The following is a 19,041-nucleotide window of genomic DNA, read 5'->3' as shown; positions in this document are numbered from 1 at the left end:
TAATTCTTCCTTTTCAATTCATACACCTTTTATTTCTTTTTCTTGCCTAGTTGCTCTAACAAGAACTTCTAGTATTATATTGAATAACAGTGGTGAAAGCGGGCATCCTTGTCTCATTCCTGATTTTAGGGGGAAAGCTTTAAGTCCTTAACCATTGAATATGATATTAGCCATGGTTTTCTCATATATGGCCTTTAGCATGTTGAAAAAGTTCCACTATTCCTACATTCCTCAGTGTTTTTATCAAGAAAGGTGCTGAATTTTGTTGAATCCCTTTCCACTGAAATAATACTGTGTGCTTTTTTTTTTCTTCATTCTATTTATGTAGTGTATTGTATTGATTTTCATATGTTGGACCCTTCCATTATTGGGATAAATCCCACTTTGTCGTGGTGCATAATTCTTTTAATATACTCTTAGATTCAGTTTACTAGTATTGTATTCAGGATTTTTCAATCCACACCTATAAGGGAACTTGGTCTGTGAGTTTCTTGTGATGCCTTTACTAGGCTTAGTATCAGAGTATTGCTGGTCTTATAGAATGAATTAGAATGTGTTTCCTTCTCTTGAATTCATTGTAAGAGTTTGAGAAGGGTTGGTGTTAATTCTTTAAATATTTGGTAGAATTCACCAGGGAAGCCATCTGGTCCTGAGCATTTCCTTGATGGAAGGTTTTTGATTATTGATTCAGTCTCTGTACTTGTTATTACATTAGCAATGAACAATTCAAAGAGGAAATTAAGAAAACAATTCCTTTTACAAATAAATAAATGGCAAGGCATCCCATTTTCATGGATTGGAAGAGTTAATATTGTTAATATGTCAATATTATCCAAAGCAATACATAAATTCAATGCGGTCTTTATGAAAATTCCAGAAAGTCTCTTTTGCAGGTATGAAAAACAACAGATTTTCCGATTCACAGAGAACTGCAAGGGCGCTCAAATAGCTATAAAACAATCTTGAAAGGAAGAACAGGGTTGGATCCCTCTCACTTCCTGTTTTCAAATTGCACTACAAAGCTACAGTAGTTCAACTATGTGATACTCATAAAGATAAACAAATCAGTGGAGAAGAATTGAAAGTTCAGAAAGTAGACCCACACATGTATGGCCAGTTGATTTGCAGCAAGGATCTATATACATGCAGTGGGAAAAGAGCAGTCTCTTCAACAAATGATATTGGTAAAGTTGGGATACCCACATGCAGAAAATGAAGGACCCTACCTCACACCATATGCAAAAATCAATTCTAAATGGGTTAAATACCTAAATATAAGAAAGAAACTTATAAAACTCTTAGAAGATAACATAGAGGCAAATCTTCAGGGCCTGGAATTTGGCAATGGATTCATAGATAGATACCAACACACAAGCAGCAAAAGAAGCTATACATAAAATTGATGTCATCAAAATTTAAAACTTTCACACACAGAAGAAAAAATATCAGGAACGTTAAAAAACAGAATGGGAGAAAAATTTTCAAAGCTTCTATTAGAAAAGAATTTAATAACAACAAAAAGACAGCAAACCCATTTTAAAAATGGTCAAAGAACTTGAATAGACATTTCTCCAGAGTAGCTCTTTAAATGGCCAATAAACACAAAAAGGTGCTGAACATTAGCCATTAAGGAAATAGAAATCAGAACCACAATGAGCTACCACTTCACACCTGTAGGGATGGCTGTTATTTTTAAAACGGAAAATGACAAATGTTGGCAAGAATGTGGAGAAATTGGAATTCTCGTGTATTATTGGTAGGGATGTAAAATGATAGACGTTGTGGAAAGCCATATGGCACTTCCTCAAAAAGTAATAAAATTACCATATGACCTGCAATCCTACTTCTAGGTATATAACCAAAGAGAATGAAAACAGGGTCTCAAACAGATGCTTTTACACCAATGTAAAGCAGCATTTTTCACAATAACCAGAAAGTGGAAACAGCCCAGATGTTCATCAACAAATGAATGGATAAAATGTGTTACACATACGTATTATAATATTATTCAGCCATAAGAAAGAATGAAGTTATGAGACATGCTGCAGCATGGAAGAAACTTGAAAACGTTATGTTTAATTAAATAAGCAAGAAAGGCCCATAAAGACAAAAACTGTATATCACTTTTTTTTTTTTTAATGATTTATTTATTTATTTAATTTCTCCCCCTCCCCTGGTTGTCTGTTCTTGGTGTCTATTTGCTGCGTCTTGTTTCTTTGTCCGCTTCTGTTGTCGTCAGCGGCACGGGAAGTGTGGGCAGCGCCATTCCTGGGCAGGCTGCTCTTTCTTTTCACGCTGGGCAGCTTTCCTCACAGGCGCACTCCTTGCGCGTGGGGCTCCCCCATGCAGGGGACACCCTTGCGTGGCATGGCACTCCTTGCGCACATCAGCGCTGCGCATGGCCAGCTCCACACGGGTCAAGGAGGCCCGGGGTTTGAACCATGGACCTCCCGTATGGTAGACGGATGCCCTAACCACTGGGCCAAAGTCCGTTTTCCTGTATATCACTTTTAAAAGAAAATCAGAAGTAACGAGTTCAGAGAGATAGAAAGCAGATTAGAGGTGATTAGAGGTTACTGGGGTGAGGAAAGGAAAGGGAATGCTTGTAAAAATTATGCATTTATTATTATGCTTTTTAGTACTTTATTATATTTTCATTTTGTGGCTGCATGAGAATGGCATGGTATTATTTACATACATTATAAAAGTGGCACTTAAGAGTGTTTTAATCAAATTATAAATCAGAAATTTGTAATTTCCTTTACTTATAAGCAGTGCTTTTACATTTTCAGTGTGATTTTCTTAGTAGTAGAAAACACAGAACTTGCACCCAAAAACAATTAATTTGCCCAGTCCCAACATATATACAGTGAAATATTTGAACCAGGTGATTTTTGCCAAGTTCTTTGCTAATGTAAGTTTCTTGCTTTCCAGTAAGCCCTGTTCTATTTCTAAAGGAAATCAGTAGAAAAAATATGATTTCCTTAAGGGAGTAATACAGTAAATCTTGTTGAAACTTCTTTCTTCTGTTGGACTTAAGAATATTAGTTCATTTGCTGTTATTGTTCAGTTTTGTAATTTTAAATGGTGGTTATTGTGGAAAGTAAAAATTGACAAAAATAAATAAAATCTTAACCTCATTTTCTTAAAAATCAGTTCTTTTAGAAGCTAGGTAAAATTTTACTTCCTTTCTGACTTATTGGTAATAATTGAGAATGCACATATCATGGCTTTTCTTTTTAAGTGACATTGATGTTTGGGTCCCAGAGCCAGACCACTCAGAAGTTCCTGCTGAGTGGTGGGATTTTGATGCTGATAAATCACTCCTTATTGGCGTTTTCAAACATGGTGAGTAAAAAGTAAGGAAGATAGAATTCCCTTCTATGTATAGCATAATTCAAGAAGTTCTAAGTTTAGTGATTTTCACTTAAATCTTTATTCCAGTAACACACTATATTATTATCTACAGCACTAAAAGCATACGTTGCCAAACTGTTTCTCAGTTGCTACATTTCCTCATGAGAGGGCAGCATATGTGAACTGCCCCATTTGAATCTGTCTCATGTAACTTCTGCTCTCAAGAACAGTTTTAATGTGAAATACATATATGCATATATATGACTGGTTTTTTGCTATTTTTCATATTATCTGATAAATTTATTATACACACATATTACCAGATCATATAATGTTTGTGATAATTTCTAGAAAACACATGTTTTAACCTACATCATTTTAATATATAGTCCCTGTAGTTCAGGAACATCATCCACCATAAATTTGCGAAATGGTTTGTATTAATACACATTTTACTTTTATAATTGGTGATCCTTCTAGGCTATGAAAAATATAACACTATTCGAGCAGACCCAGCATTATGCTTCCTGGAAAGAGTGGGAAAACCTGACGAGAAAGCAGTTGCTGCTGAACAAAGAGCAAATGATTATATGGATGGGTATGTGTATTTCAGAATCGAGTGCTTCTCCAACACAATATGATCAACAAGGAAGAGATTGGAGCTTTTCCCCCCTCATTCTTTTTTTGTTAGAGAAGTTGTAGGTTTACAGAAAAATCATGCAGAAAATTCAGGATTCTCATATACTACCTCCTTTATGCAGTTTTCCCTGTTAACACTTTGCATTAGTGTGGTACTTTGGTACAAATGATCAAACAATATTATTATAATTACACTATTAATTGAAGTTCATGGTTTACCATAGTATACACTATTTGTATTTTATAGTTCTTTGGTTTGTTTTTTGTTTTTTAATTTTTATTCTAGTAACATGCATACAACCTAAAATTTTCCTTTTTAACCATGTTCAAATATATAATTCACAATGTTTCCCACATACATGCTTTTGATGAGGTCTTCATTTTCTTAGTCTAGCAAGTTTTTTTTTGGCTGTTAAAGCCATAAAATTCTAGGAATGTAAGAAAGAAGAAGAAAGGCAAGGATTTTATACTTGAAGAAAAATGTGATACTATTCATTATACCTATTAAAAGGTCTTTATAATCTTTCTTTTCTTTTCTTTTTATTGTATAATGATTTTTTATTTGTGTGAAAACACTTATAATCACTCACCAATATATTTATCACAAAATTTGAGTCCAGGAGACTAACCTCACAAAGTTGTCACCAAGGTAATTTAATAACAGATTTCAACACAGATTTTTTTTAACTAAAGGGCTCTCAGTTTTTTTTCTTGTTGTTGTTTTTTAATTTTATTCATTTTGTAAAAATATTGCATTCAAAAAATATGAGATCCCATCCAACCCCACCTCACCACTCCCCCGCCCAGCAACACTCACTCCTCCCATCATCATGACACATCCATTGCATTTGGTAAGTACATCTCTGGGCATCTCTGCACCTCATGGTCAGTGGTCCACATCATAGCCCATACTCTCCCACGTTCTATCCAGTGGGCCCTGGGAGGGTTTACAGTGTCCAATGATTGCCCCTGAAGCACCATCCAGGGCAACTCCAAGTCCCAAAAACGCCTCCACATCTCATCTCTTCCTCCCATTCCCCATACCCATCGGCCACCATGGCCTCTTTTCCCACACCAATGCCACCTTTTCTCTATGGACCTTGGATTGTTGTGTCTGTTGCACCTCTATGTCAAGAGGAGGCTCAGATTCCACATGGATACTGGGTGCAATCCTCCTCCTTTCAGTTGTAGGCACTCTAGGCTCCATGGTGTGGTGGTTGTCCTTCTTCAACTCCATCTTAGCTGAGTGGGGTGAGTCCAATAAATCAGAATCTTTCTTTTCTTATCAGAAGGGAAAATAAAGGGACTATGTTGAGGTTAACAATACCACATTTAAAAGCGAACTTGGGGGAAGCAGACTTGGCGCAATGGATAGGGCATCTGCCTACCACATGGGAGGTCCGCAGTTCAAACCCTGGACCTCCTTGACCTGTGTGGAGTTGGCCCTTGCACAGTGCTGATGCACGCAAGGAGTGCCATGCCACGCAGGGGAGCCCCATGCACAAGGATTGTGCCCCATAAGGAACGCTGCCCAGCGTGAAAGGAAGTGCAGCCTGCCCAAGAATGGCACCACACACATGCAGAGCTAACACAGTAAGATGACACAACAAAAAGAAACACAGATTCCCGGTGCTGCTGATAAGGATAGAAGCAGTCACAGAAGAACACATAGCGAATGGACACAGGGAGCAGACAACGGGGGGGCGGGGCGGGGTTGAGGAAGGGGAGAGAAATTTTTTTAAAAAGTGAACTTGGGAGTTAGCAAATAAGAAGTAGCTTTCTTCTTCCCTGCCATGTAACAGCCTCCATGCTATGGCTTGGATTTCTCTGGCTAGAGAACATAGGCTTCAGTCTGACCTTTAAAACAAACTGCGGGAAGCGGATGTGGTACAAGCAATTAGGCTTCCATCTACCATATAGGAGGTCCATGGTTTGATGCCCAAGACCTCCTGGTGAAGGCAGGCTGGCCCGTGTGGTGAGCTGGCTCACGCAGAGTGCTGGCCTGTGCAGAGTACTGCCCTGCACAGGAGTGCTGGCCCACGTGGAGAGCTGGCACAGCAAGATGACGCAACAAAAAGAGGCACAGGGGAAAGATAATAAGAGATGCAGCAGATCAAGGAGCTGAGGTGGTGCAAGAGAATGATCGCTTCTCTCCCATTTCAGAAGGTTCCAGGATCAGTTCCCGGAGCCACTTAATGAGAATATAAGCAGACACAAAAGAACACACAGCACATAGACACATAGAGCAGACAACAGGGGGAAATAAATAAATATATCTTTATAAAAAATTTTTTTAAAAACTGAAAAATCCTTTCAACAAGACTGCATTTGTTTATCCTGTGAAGAGAATTCTTATGTTCCTTATAGTAATTATAGCATTTGTTGGTATTTTAACAGGGATATGGAAGATCCAGAATACAAGCCTGCCCCAACAATCTTTAAAGATGATATAGAGGTATGCTTTGCATCTTCTTTTTAAATCCTCAATTTTAGTTATTCTTTGTTTTCTTTGATTTTTCTTTTGTATTTGTTTTCATTATACATAATTCTTTTGTGCCTCAGATTAGCTACATAAGTAATTGACTTGAGTTGAGAAACATTACAAATTATCATTAAGAATTTGCTTGACCTTCCCTCCTCAATCAGTTGGAGCCTGATTTGCATATATAGTTATGCAAATCTATATATGCTAGTTTCATGCTATGTTAGTTCCATGCTAACACTGCTTGGAACTATGAAATACAGTGTCCAGGGGCAAAATCCCAGAGACTCTTAGCAGAGTGAGAACTAGATACTACAAGTACACAGTAACAGATGGAAATTATACTTACATGAAGAAGTTTGAAATAGAGAGTAGAGTCTAGAGGAATTCATTGAGCTGCTAACGCATAATTCTAAGTGCCCTATTTATGGAATGCCAAAGGGAAGAAAGTTGGATAAAATAAAAATAATCTGTGGGAGAGAGGGAATGATATTAAAGAAGATAAGGAATTCTGTGTATATTTGTGAGAGCACGGTTAAAAAAAACAAACAGATTTCATGATGCTATAGTCATCAAGTAGGGTTTACTGTTCATTATACCTATTATAATGTCTTTATAATCTTTCTTTACTTATCAGAAACAAATTATCCAGACTACATTTGTATCCTGGTCATAATCCCTCCATAATATGGGGTTAAAATCCAAAATTTTAAACTATATGAAGATCAGTTCACCATGAGTGAATGTTAGCAATTACAACTAAGAGCAAGATTAGACTCCTGTGAACAGTGGATCTATTGATATAAAAAATTAGTAAAATTTTAGTTGAGTAAAGACTTACAAAAAAAAAGAATATGAACAAAGGATAAACAAGATGTGATCAGGAAAGATGAGGGAAATATAAAAAAGAATATATGTAACTTATGAATAGAAAATAAAGTCATTGAAATTTAAAATTCAACAAATACGTTAAACCTTCTTTTGGAGAAACAGATTAACACAGCCCATTACAGAAGAAATGATTTGGAAAATATAAGGTAGTTTCCCAAAATAATAAATAAATTTCATATAATGATAGATGCTTCAGTCTGGGCCAGTCAGGAGAAAGAAACCACATAGTACCTTGAATAGGGAAGTTTTATTATGAAGAATTACTAGTCATATGGTGGGGGAGGTTAGAGTAACAAGACTGGAGAGAAGGAATTAAAGAGAACTCTAAAGAATATAGGAATGGTTAGATATAATGGGCAGCCACAACTGCTAAGCTGAGATTGAAAACTGAAATAGTAGCCCAGTTCTCCTCAGGGCAGAGATCCAGACCTTGTTGAAAGGACATGGCGGAAAACTTGCTGGGCTGTAGCACTGGTAGAGATTGCTGAAAATCCACTGTTGGAATTTGCCAGAAATCCACCCTCTAGGGTACAGAGGAAAGCTTTTCTTGGGGAGGTATCTCACTGAAGACACTCCACTATAAAACCACCCCACAGAGGGGGAAATTGCAGGATGATGAGTCTTTCTGGCCACTGAAGAAACTTGCTGTACTGTGGGAGCTGAGCAGTGGGCAAGCTCACCAGAACCAGGAAGTAAACTCTTTTCCTCCTGTTGTGTTTCTCGACTTCCCTCTGTGGCCAAAGTTTAATGTCATACTGAATGATGAAGGAAAAATAGAGAGCCTAGATCCATTTTCTTAAAGTACATAAAAAGGATGAGAAGCAATGCATCAATAACTGGTACAGCCTTGCCCTGATCAAGATGGTAGAAGTGAGAAACTTCAGCTCTCCATCCCCCTACAGAAGTTTTGAATAATAAGAATTAGTGGAAACATTTTTAAAGCTCTGGAAAACAGTTAAAGGATTTCAGTAATAGGGCAAGTGCTGAGTCCAGTAAAAGTCCATTTATAAACAGTAGGACATCATGGTGCCCTACCTGGCCCCTCACCCATCTCCTCACCAGCTCTCCCCACACTCCTAGAATGGATCCTGTTCCTGATTCCAGAGGGAGCACAGTAACACTCATGCACATACTGAGAGCATGTGTGCCTGGCCCAGTCTGTCTGATGATGGCCTAAGAAACTCACTTTGCCAGAGCTTGCTCTGCATACAGAAAGTGGCTCAGTAAGTTGTCCTACAGAATGCTGTATGAAAGCAGTCAGGTGGCACTGCCAGGGGCACAGGATTGCTGGCTCTAGGACATACAGTGCAGTGCCCAAGACCATGAGGAAATTGTTTCCTTGGGAAGAGGAACAATTCATATCTGTGTAAATGGGCAGTTCCTAGGGCCCCAAACAAGTCATGTACAAAAAGCATCAGGAGGCCCTCATGCTTTTACCTGAGACTATTCTTCAAGCTTATTGTATTGGTAAACCCTAAGGGATAATACATAGGTCAATCTGTCAAGACTGAGAAAGGTATTTTCTTCTTTCCCTTCTTAACTCCAGGCATTCATAGAAAACTGTCATAACATTAGCAGGATACAAGTTTAAGAAACAGATGCCTCAGAGACTAAATTCCAGTGATAACACACTAAAATATTAAAATGTCCAGCTTTCAAAAAAAGATTACAAAATATACAAAGAAACAGAAAGTGATGGCCCAGGCAAAGGAAAAGCTTAAAGCATTAGAAACCATCAGTGAGGAAGATCAAACCTGAGATATTGCAGACAGACGATTTTAAAAAATGGTCCTAAACATGCTCAAAGAGCTAAAGGAAAACATGGACAAAAACTAAGGTATCAGGAAAACAGTAGATGAACAGAAATAACAATAGAGAGATGGAAATTATGAATAGGAACCAAACATAACTGAAGACCACAGTAATAGAAATTAAAAATACCCTAGAGGTGTTCAAGAGCAGATTGGAACTGGCAGAAGAATGAATTAATGAACTTGAAGATAAAATTAAAATTATCTCATCTAAGGTGCAGAAAGAGGAAAGAATGAAGAAAAGTGAACAGGGCCTGAGGAACCTGTGGGACACCATCAAGCATATCAATATATACATTGTGGGTGTCCTAGAAGAAGAAAGGAAGAGGCAGAGAGAATATACAAAAAAATAATGGCTAAAAACTTCCTACATTTAACAAAATACTTGAAGATACACATCCAAGATTCTCAACAAATAGCAAAGAGACCCATACTATGCCATGTTCTAGTCAGATTGTTGAATGCCAAAGAGAATTCTGTAAGCTGCAAGAGAGAAGCAATGTGTCTCATACAAGGAACCCTCAATAAGATCAAATACCAATTTCTTATTGGAATCCATGAAGGCAAGAAAGCAGTGGGAATACATATTTAAAGTATAAGATTCAAAATACTGCCAATGAATTCTGCACCTGGCAAACCTGTCTTTCAGAAATGAGGGAAGAATTAAGACATTCCCAGATTAAGCAAAACTGAGGGACTTCATTATCACTAGACCAGCTCTATAAGAAATGCTAAAGGGAATTCTGTAGGTTGAAAGAAAAGAACACTAGACAATAATTGACTGAAGCCACATGAAGAAATAAAGATAGATGATAAAGGTAATGACATGGATAAATTTCAGTGCCAGTACTTTGTATTTTTTATTTGTAACTCTACTTTTAACTTTCTACAGGATCTAAAAGGTAATTGCATAAAGTGTAATGATAAATAAATGACTTTGGACTTCTACATGAGAATGTAATTTTTGTCAAGAACTCCTTGATAGTGGGAGAACAGAGAGGTATAGGAACATAGGTTATGTATGCTGTTGACTTCTTTGTTAAATTGGTATCAAAACAAACAAGATTGTTATAGATTTAGGATATTAAGTTTAAGCTCCATGGTAACCACAAAGAAAATATCAGAGAATATGCAAACTCATAGAGACAGAAAGTAGAACCCAGGTTACCAGAGATAGGGTGTAGGGACAATGGGGAGTTAATGTGCAATGTGTGTAGAGTGTCTGTTTGGGGTTAAGGGAAAATTCTAGTAATGATGGTGGTAAGGATCCTGCAACATTGTGATTAATATGAATGGTGTGATTTGGAGGGGTTAGAATGGGAAGGTATGTTATATGATTCCACAATTAAGATGAAAGAGAGGGAACAGATGTGCCTCAAGCAGTTGAGTGCTTGCTTCCCATATGGGAGGTCCTGGGTGTGGTCCCTGGTGCCTCCCGAAGAAAAAAAACACAAACAGGGGAGCCGATGTGACCCAGTAATTGAGGGCTCATTCCCTGTCCCTGGTACCATAAAAAGCAGAAGAAAAAGAAGAAGGTGGAACTAGAGAGATAATGACAATTACATGTAATACGTGGTATTGGGTGGATCTAAGAACAAAGAAGAAAAGGCTCAAAAGGACATTATTGGGACATAAAAATTAGAATATGGAATGTATGTTTTATATCAGCATCAAATTTCTTGAACTTAGTAACTGCCCTTAAGGTGATCACATAAGTGAAAATTCTTGTTCATAGGAAATGTACACGAACTATTATGTGTTCAAGGAGTATGATGTATGCAACTGCTCTCAAATGTTCAGAAAACAGATGATTGATAGGTTAGGTAGGTAGGTAGATAGATAGATAGATAGATAGATAGATAGATAGATAGATAGATAGATAGATAGATAGATAGATAGATAGGAGGTAAAGGGTAAAGGAAAGAGAAAGGGAGGACAAATGTGGCAAAATGTTAAAATTGATGGAGCTGGGTATCTTGGAGGGGGTAGGACTATGTTGGAGTACTCTGTATGGGTTTTTTATATTATTTTCTCCTTCAAGTTTGAAATGATTTAAAAATAAAATGCTAAAAGACAAACAAGAGTTCTAGAAGAAAAAAACTGGAGAGAATAAGGGGGTATACTATTTGAAGAGATATTGGCTCATAACTTTTCAGACTTGGTGAAAGACATGAATCTTCAGATTCAAGAAATAAAGTGAATTTTGTCAGGATAAGTGAAACTGAATCCACTCCAGACACAGCCTTGTGAACTTCAGATACACTAAACAAAAGATGTTAAAAGCAACCAGAGAATCCAATATGCAGGAAATCCTGAAAACTCCACAACAATGCTCTTAGAACTAGTAAACAGGACGGTGGACTTGGCCCAGTGGTTAGGGCGTCCATCTACCACATGGGAGGTCCGCGGTTCAAACCCTGGGCCTCCTTGACCCGTGTGGAGCTGGCCCATGTGCAGTGCTGATGCACGCAAGGAGTGCTGTGCCCCGCAGGGGTGTCCCCTGCGTCAGGAAGCCCCACACACAAGGAGTGCACCCTGTAAGGAGAGCCACCCAGCATAAAAGAAAGTCCAGGAATAGTGCTGCACACACGGAGAGCTGACACAACAAGATGACGCAACAAAAAGAAATAGAGATTCCTGTGCCGCTGACAACAACAGAAGCGGACAAAGAAGATGTAGCAAATAGACACAGAGAACAGACAACTGGGGGCGGGGCCGGGGGGGAGGAGAGGGAAATAAATAAATCTTAAAAAAAAAAAAAAAAAAGAACTAGTGAACACAGCAGCAAAATGGTGGGATACAAGATCAACACCTGAAAATCAGTAGTGTTTTTATACATAGCAATGAACAATCTGAAGAGGAAATCAAGAAAAAAAATTCCATTGGCAATAGCAACTAAAAGAATCAACTATGTAGGAATGAATCTAATTAAGGATGTACAGGACTTGTACACAGAAAACTATAAAACATTGCTAAAAGAAATTAAAGAAGACCTAAATAAATGAAAGTATATTCCATGTTCATGGATTGGAAGACTAAATATCATTAAGCTGTCAGTATTATTGAAAGCAATTTATAAATTCCGTGCTATCCCAATCAAAATTCCAACAGCCTAAACAAAATGGAAATGCCAATCATCAGATTTATATGGAAGAATAAATGGCTCTAAATAGCCAAAAACATCTTGAAAAAGAACGAAGTTGAAGAACTCATACTTCCTGATCTTAAAACTTATTACAAACCCAGTAATCAAAATGGCATGGTACTGTCACAAGGATAGGTACATAGAACAATGGAATAGAATTGAAAGTTTAGAAACAGACTTTCACATCTATGGCCAATTGATTCTCAACAAGGGTGCCAAGTTCACTCAATGGGAAAAGAATAGTTTCTTCAACAAATGGTGCTGGAGAACTGGATATCCATATGCAAAAGAATGAAAGAGAATCCCCTGTCTCAGAACATATACAAAAATCAACTCAAAATGGATCGGAGACTGATAGGTCAGAACCAAAAATATAAAAATCATAGAAGAAAACATAGATAAGCCTCTTCAAGATCTTATGGTAGACAATGGTTTCTTAGACTTTACACCTAAAGCACAAACACCAAAAGAAAAAATCGATAAATGGTACCTTCTGAAAATTAAAAACATTTGTGTATCAAAGGACTTTGTCAAGAAAATGAAAAAACCTGCTCAGTGGAAGAAAATATTTGGAAACCACATATATGATAAGAGTTTAATAATTAGAATGTATAAAGAAATCCTGCAATTCAACAATAAAAAAGAAACAGGTAAACTGTTTGATATGTTTGTACATACTGATGTGACTTTTATTGTTCTGCCAAGTAGGTCAAGAATGAATTAATGATAGGTACACTGAAAGCTAGTCGAGCAAGCAAGCAAGCTAAAAATTAGGCACTATTAACTCCAGGTGAAGCATAAAGTTGTCCAAAATAATAAAAGAATTTTATTGAATCCCCTTTAAAAAAAAAAAGCAACCAGAGGGAAAAGACCAACCTACAAAAGAATGACTGTAATTCTAACTTCTAATTCTAAGCTTTCCTTGAACAATTGGAATAAAATCACAAATGTATTAGATATGTTAAGTTTATGGTAATGATGGGATACCTACTTGGAGATGTTCTTTTGACAGGTAAAAGCAGATCTATAGCACAACCAAACTGTTCAAGGCAGTAAAAAAGATTTATAGATTGTCTACCAATCAAATATGAGAATTTTCCAGGAGTTAGTATAAAGAAGGGAAAAAAGTTAGGTAACAGTTAAAACTAGGGTATACACAAAGTTAAAGAATGTATGGAGGAAAAGATACTGGTCTAAAAGCAATCAGAAATTTTTAGTAAATAATGACTAATGTGTAAAGTGTCAGGCAATAGAGATGTGAAAGGTTGCGAATTGAGAAAAAGGAATTAAAATTTGTGTTTCTGCTAAATTCTTAACAATTCTATTTCAAAAAAGTTATCTTATAAAAAGTTTTGACTCTCTTTTCTTATACGTACTTGACCTGATTACTCTGTGACAAATTTCTGTTTTCTTTTAAAAGGATGATATTTCTTCACCAGGAGATCTCATTATTGCAGATGGCGGTAAATTGGATTTATTTCTTAATATTGTAAATTCACATTCTCATAATACAAAGATCAATAAAGTATTATACCTTTATAACATTTCAAATATATGTGAAACTTTTATTTAAGACAATTGTAACCATCATAGGACAGAACAGTTCATGGGGAATTTAATAGTAATTTTAGTTGTTGCAATTAAATCTTTTTGAAGTGACCACTGAGCTTTTATGGAATCAAGGCTTTAATGACTTTATGGCTTGATTATTATGTGATATTTCATTATAAAACTGTTAATTCAGTAATATATTCAACTTATTAGGGCCTTATACATCAGAAGCCATCCTTGATCACCCAGTTTTTATAAAGCTCTAACCAAAAAAAGCTCTTGCCTGTGGGGCCTTGCTTCTAGTTCCTTCTGAAGGGAACTTAGGTTGGGCATCAAATCCCTAGATAGCAAGATAGAAACACACTGTCACTAGAGTATACTCATTCTGAGCTGACAACTAAGGAACATAGTACCTCAACACTAGGAAAGAGGGAGAAGTTGCTTCTAAGCATGAATTATTACAGCTTGATTTCTTGTATATAATTATAATATTGCAGTCTTAACATAGAGTTAGATCCTGTACTTTATTACAATATGGTTTTATAACATTGTCATATTACAAAATATATATGTGTGTGTTCCTCTCTAATGACTTTTAAAATGTTTTAATTAAACAGATTTAATACAGGAGACTTCATTTAGTAGGTTTACATTATTCTACTTCTTATGGATTTCAGTTTGGCTTTTGATTTATTTGGATTAAGACGTTGGCTGGACATTCAGGATTTGTGTCTTTGTGCCTGTGAAATTCCCTTTAACTAGGTAACAGTGTGGTTCTTTAGGTCACAGTGACCTACTTACTTTGAGCTGCACTTAGATTGTTGTAATGTTTTTGGAGCTGTAGTTAAAACTTATGAGGAGAGATTTGTGGTGGTTTTATTTTTTTTCCACATAATCATTAAAAGTAAATAATTTTAAAAGACATTGATTTTGAGCTTCATTGCAGTCTCTTTAGTTCCTTTTTTTTTTCCACTATTGACATGAGTTTCTTTAAATACAGATGCTCAAGTAATGGAAGGTGATAAAATTTATTGGCCTACTCAGTCAGCTTTAACCACACGTTTGAGGCGTCTCATCACTGCATATCAGCGTACTAATAAAAACAGACAAATCCAGCAGATACCACCAACTTTTTCAGTGCCTACCTGTGCAATGCAGCCTCTTTATGAAGAAGCCGCTCTTAATCCTAAAATGGCAGCCAAGATAGAAAGACAACAGAGGTAAGACAATAAATAGCACTAAACTTTTAATATGTAATATCCAAATATGGTCATTTATTCTGAAGTCTGCTGGGGTATGATTGTCTCCCTTTGTGTGAAAAACATGCATACATAGAGAAACTGGTCAAAGCAGAGTGATTTTATGCACATAAACACAAATACATACACACACAAAAATATGGTAAAATTAATGAAGATAATTTCCTCTTATGTTTGCTGGTCATACTTAATGTGTAATCAGGGTTTTTTTAAAATATATTTTTTATTTATTTTTAAAAGATACTTAGATTACATAAACTGTTACATAAAAAAATATGAGGGATTCCCATATGTCCCACTCCCCACAGCTCCTACCCTTCCCCACGTTAACAACTTCTTTCACTAGTGTGGCACATTCATTGCAATTGATAAACATATTTTGGAACATTGCCTCTAATCATGGATTATAGTTTACAGTGTAGTCCACACTCTCTCCCATTCAATTCTGTAGGTTATAGCCATATGTATATATAGTGATCCATACCTGTCATTACAATATCAGTCAGGACAACCACAAGTCCTGAAATTGCCCTCATATTACACCTCTTTGTCCCACTCCCTGACTTCAGTACTTCCAATGGCCTCTGTCTCCACATCAATGATATAATTTCTTCCCTTGTCAGAATCAAAACAAGTCTACCGTAAAATACCAGTAAGTCCACTCTAATCCATATTTTATTCCCCAAGCCTGAGGATTCTGGGATGGTATATAATCAGTCTTTTATTATGTTTGTGACTACTGAGGTAGTAAAAAAATGAAGGAGTAGATCAAACTCAAGAATTGAGTTGCCAGTGAGACGAAGTTTAAATGACATGAAATAAATTACATTTTATCCTTATTTATGAAAGATAAGAATGTATGGAAATCAAGTCTAAAAAAATGAAAAATAAATAAAAAATAAAAAAAGAAATCAAATCTGTCCATCTCTTCTTTATCCTGTGGATGAACCCTCAGGACTACTAATGTCAGAGGGGACCAAATAGGAGTAGAACTACTGCGGGACATTTTTAAGACCAGCAGGATTCTCTCCAGTACTAGAGTACATGGAAAAGAATAGCAATATTTAACAATAACCTAAGCTCCTTGTTAAACTTGGGTCCTTGGATGTTTTGTGGAAGATAAGTCAATGTTCTTTTGTTTCATTCTCAACATAGTCATTGCAAAACGATTTATTAAATTTTGAAATTTCTTAAAGTTTGAAATTTAAGATTTCACATATCCTAGTCATTATCTTCAAATACCACTACCTCTATAAATAAACCATTTCACTCATCTATTGCAGCATGACAAACCACCCCAAAGCATAGTAACTTAAAACAGCATCAATTTAGTATTTTTCACGATTCTGTAGGTTTGACCAAGTGGTTCTTCTGCTTCAGGTGGTCTTAGCTGGGGTTCCAAGATGGCTAGAAGGTCCAAAATTGCCTCACTCATGGCTAGCAGTTGGTCCTCACTCTTGGCTATGATCTCACATTCCAAGAGGGAACATTCCAAGTAGAAAAAGCAGAAACTGCAGATTTCATAAGGCCCAAACCTGGCAATAGCTCAGTGTCATTTCTTCCATTTATTGTTGGTCATAAAATTTCCCAGGGCCAGCCCAGATAAAAGGAAAAGGGAAATAAATTCTGCTTTCAGTGTGAAGAATGGCAAAGTATTTGTGGTCATTTTTAATCTACCACATTTGTTTTTCCACATACATGTTATCTGTCAAATCCAGATTAATCTTCCTAAAAATACTAGCTTGGTCATATTAACATTCAATGACTTCTTTGTTATTTGCATATAGATATAAAATCTAAGTTCTTCAGCATACATTTCTACTCTTATTCATTTCTGTTCCCTCATCCAGAATGTCCTATTTATCCTTTTTTTTTTCCATTTTAAAAACAATTTGACGCTTATCATTCATAAATAAACATATAAACAGTAAGTATGTAATGAAAGTTATGAATTTATAACACAAAAGTGCATAACATCATACAGGGTTCCCATACATCACCCCACCGCCACAAATACCTTGCATTTTTTGTGAAGCATTTGTAACAAATTATGAAAGAGCATCCTCAAAGTATTAGTACTAACTGTGGTCCATATCTTACACTCAGTGTATTTTTACCCCAGCCCACTCTATTAATTTTTTTGTTTATATACCATATAATTTATCTGAAGTGTACAGGCAGTGGAATTTGGTCTAATCACCAAGTTTTGCATTCATCACTTCAGTCAATATTAGAGCCTTTTCATCACTCAAAAAAAAAAAAAAGCCAACAAAAAACAAGTTACTGTCATACTCATATGTTAATGCTATTAATTACAAATCCTATTATGTGCTTTCACCATTTCCATTACTTTCCAAACATTTTACAAACAATTTTTACCAATTCTGCACAGGTGAAACCTGAGTTTTCCATTATCTAACTACATCCTTTTCTCTGATGACTTATATTCTAGCTATTGACTCCATGAGTTTTCTCATTATGTTTAGTTCATAACAGCAAAATTATATAATATCTGTACTCTTGTGCCTGGCTTGTTTCACTCAGCATAATGACCTCCACGTTCATCCATGTTGTCACAGGTTTCAGGACTTCATTTCTTTTTACAGCTGAATTAACATTCCATCATGTGTATATTCAACAGTTTATCTGTCTGTTAATTGATGGACACCTGGTTTGTTTCCATTTTCTGGCAGTTATGAATAATGTCACCATGGGCATCATTATGCAGATTTCTCTTCCTGTTGCTGCTCGGTTGTTCTGTGTATATACCTCGTAGCAGCATTGCCAGGACACATGGTAGATCTATATCTAACTTCCGTAGGAAACACCAAACAGACTTCCACGGTAACTGTACCATTCTGCATTCCCACTAGCAGTGAATAAGTGTTCCCATCTTTCAACATCCTCTCCAACACTTGTAGTTTTATGTTTTTTTTTAATAGTGGCCATTCAAGTAGGTATGAAATGATATTTCATTGTAGCTTTGATTTGCATTTCCCTGATAGCCAGTGATGGTGATAATTTTTTCATGTGTTTTTTCGCCATTTGTATCTCTTCTTTAAAAAAATGTGTATGCAGGTCTTTTGCCCATTTTTTAATCAAGTTGTTTGTCTTTAATTGTTGAGTTGTAGGATCTCTTTATGTATTATGGATATTAGACCATTGTCGGATGTGTGATTTCCAAACATTTTCTCTCATTGTGTAAGCTGCCTTTTTACCCTCTTAATAAAGTCCTTCGAGGTGCCTAAGTGTTTTCATTTTTATTTTTTTGGTAGCATTTCCTTTTTATTTGATTGGCAGACATTGGGTAATTCCAGGTACTGGTAGGCAAGTGGGGAACAGGTACTTTCACATACTGCTAGTGGAAGTATAAATTACTGCAAACTTTTTTTGAAGGGCAGTTTAACAAAACATAAAAATATTTTATGTGGGAAAATTTTGATTCAGCGAATCTACTTTTAGGACTTAAATTTTAAGAAGATATTATGAGTACATTAAAAGTTTCCCAGACTCTCCTGCTTTAATTTTGAAGACAAAGTATTTTTATTTTTATTTTATTTTTTTTTTTTTTAAAGATTTATTTTTATTTATTTAATTCCCCTCCCCTCCCCCAGTTGTCTGTTTTTTCTGTGTCTTTTTGCTGCGTCTTGTTTCTTTGTCCGCTTCTGTTGTCGTCAGCGGCACGGGAAGTGTGGGCGGCGCCATTCCTCGGCAGGCTGCTCCCTCCTTCGCGCTGGGCGGCTCTCCTTATGGGTGCACTCCTTGCGCATGGGGCTCCCCTACGTGGGGGACACCCCTGTGTGGCACGGCACTCCTTGCGCGCATCAGCACTGCACATGGGCCAGCTCCACACGGGTCAAGGAGGCCCAGGGCTTGAACCGCGGACCTCCCATGTGGTAGACGGAT

At 36.5% G+C, this 19,041-nt stretch overlaps 1 protein-coding gene across 15 annotated transcripts in view; it reads left to right on the top strand.

The window, feature by feature from the left end:
* The window catches only part of CHD9 (chromodomain helicase DNA binding protein 9), a 330,078-nt gene that overhangs the window by 269,422 nt on the left and 41,615 nt on the right, over positions 1-19,041 (top strand). For all 15 annotated transcript variants that reach the window (XM_058280018.2, XM_058280021.2, XM_012523904.3 and 12 more), the window contains 5 exons: positions 3,245-3,348; positions 3,838-3,955; positions 6,394-6,451; positions 13,746-13,788; positions 14,877-15,096. In XM_058280018.2, the coding sequence (XP_058136001.1) occupies positions 3,245-3,348; positions 3,838-3,955; positions 6,394-6,451; positions 13,746-13,788; positions 14,877-15,096 (543 nt within the window). The remainder of the gene's footprint in view (positions 1-3,244; positions 3,349-3,837; positions 3,956-6,393; positions 6,452-13,745; positions 13,789-14,876; positions 15,097-19,041) is intronic.

This window comes from Dasypus novemcinctus, chromosome 18 (genome assembly GCF_030445035.2).
Source record: "Dasypus novemcinctus isolate mDasNov1 chromosome 18, mDasNov1.1.hap2, whole genome shotgun sequence".
NCBI lineage: Eukaryota > Metazoa > Chordata > Mammalia > Cingulata > Dasypodidae > Dasypus > Dasypus novemcinctus.
This window is presented reverse-complemented; position numbering and strand designations above follow the sequence as displayed.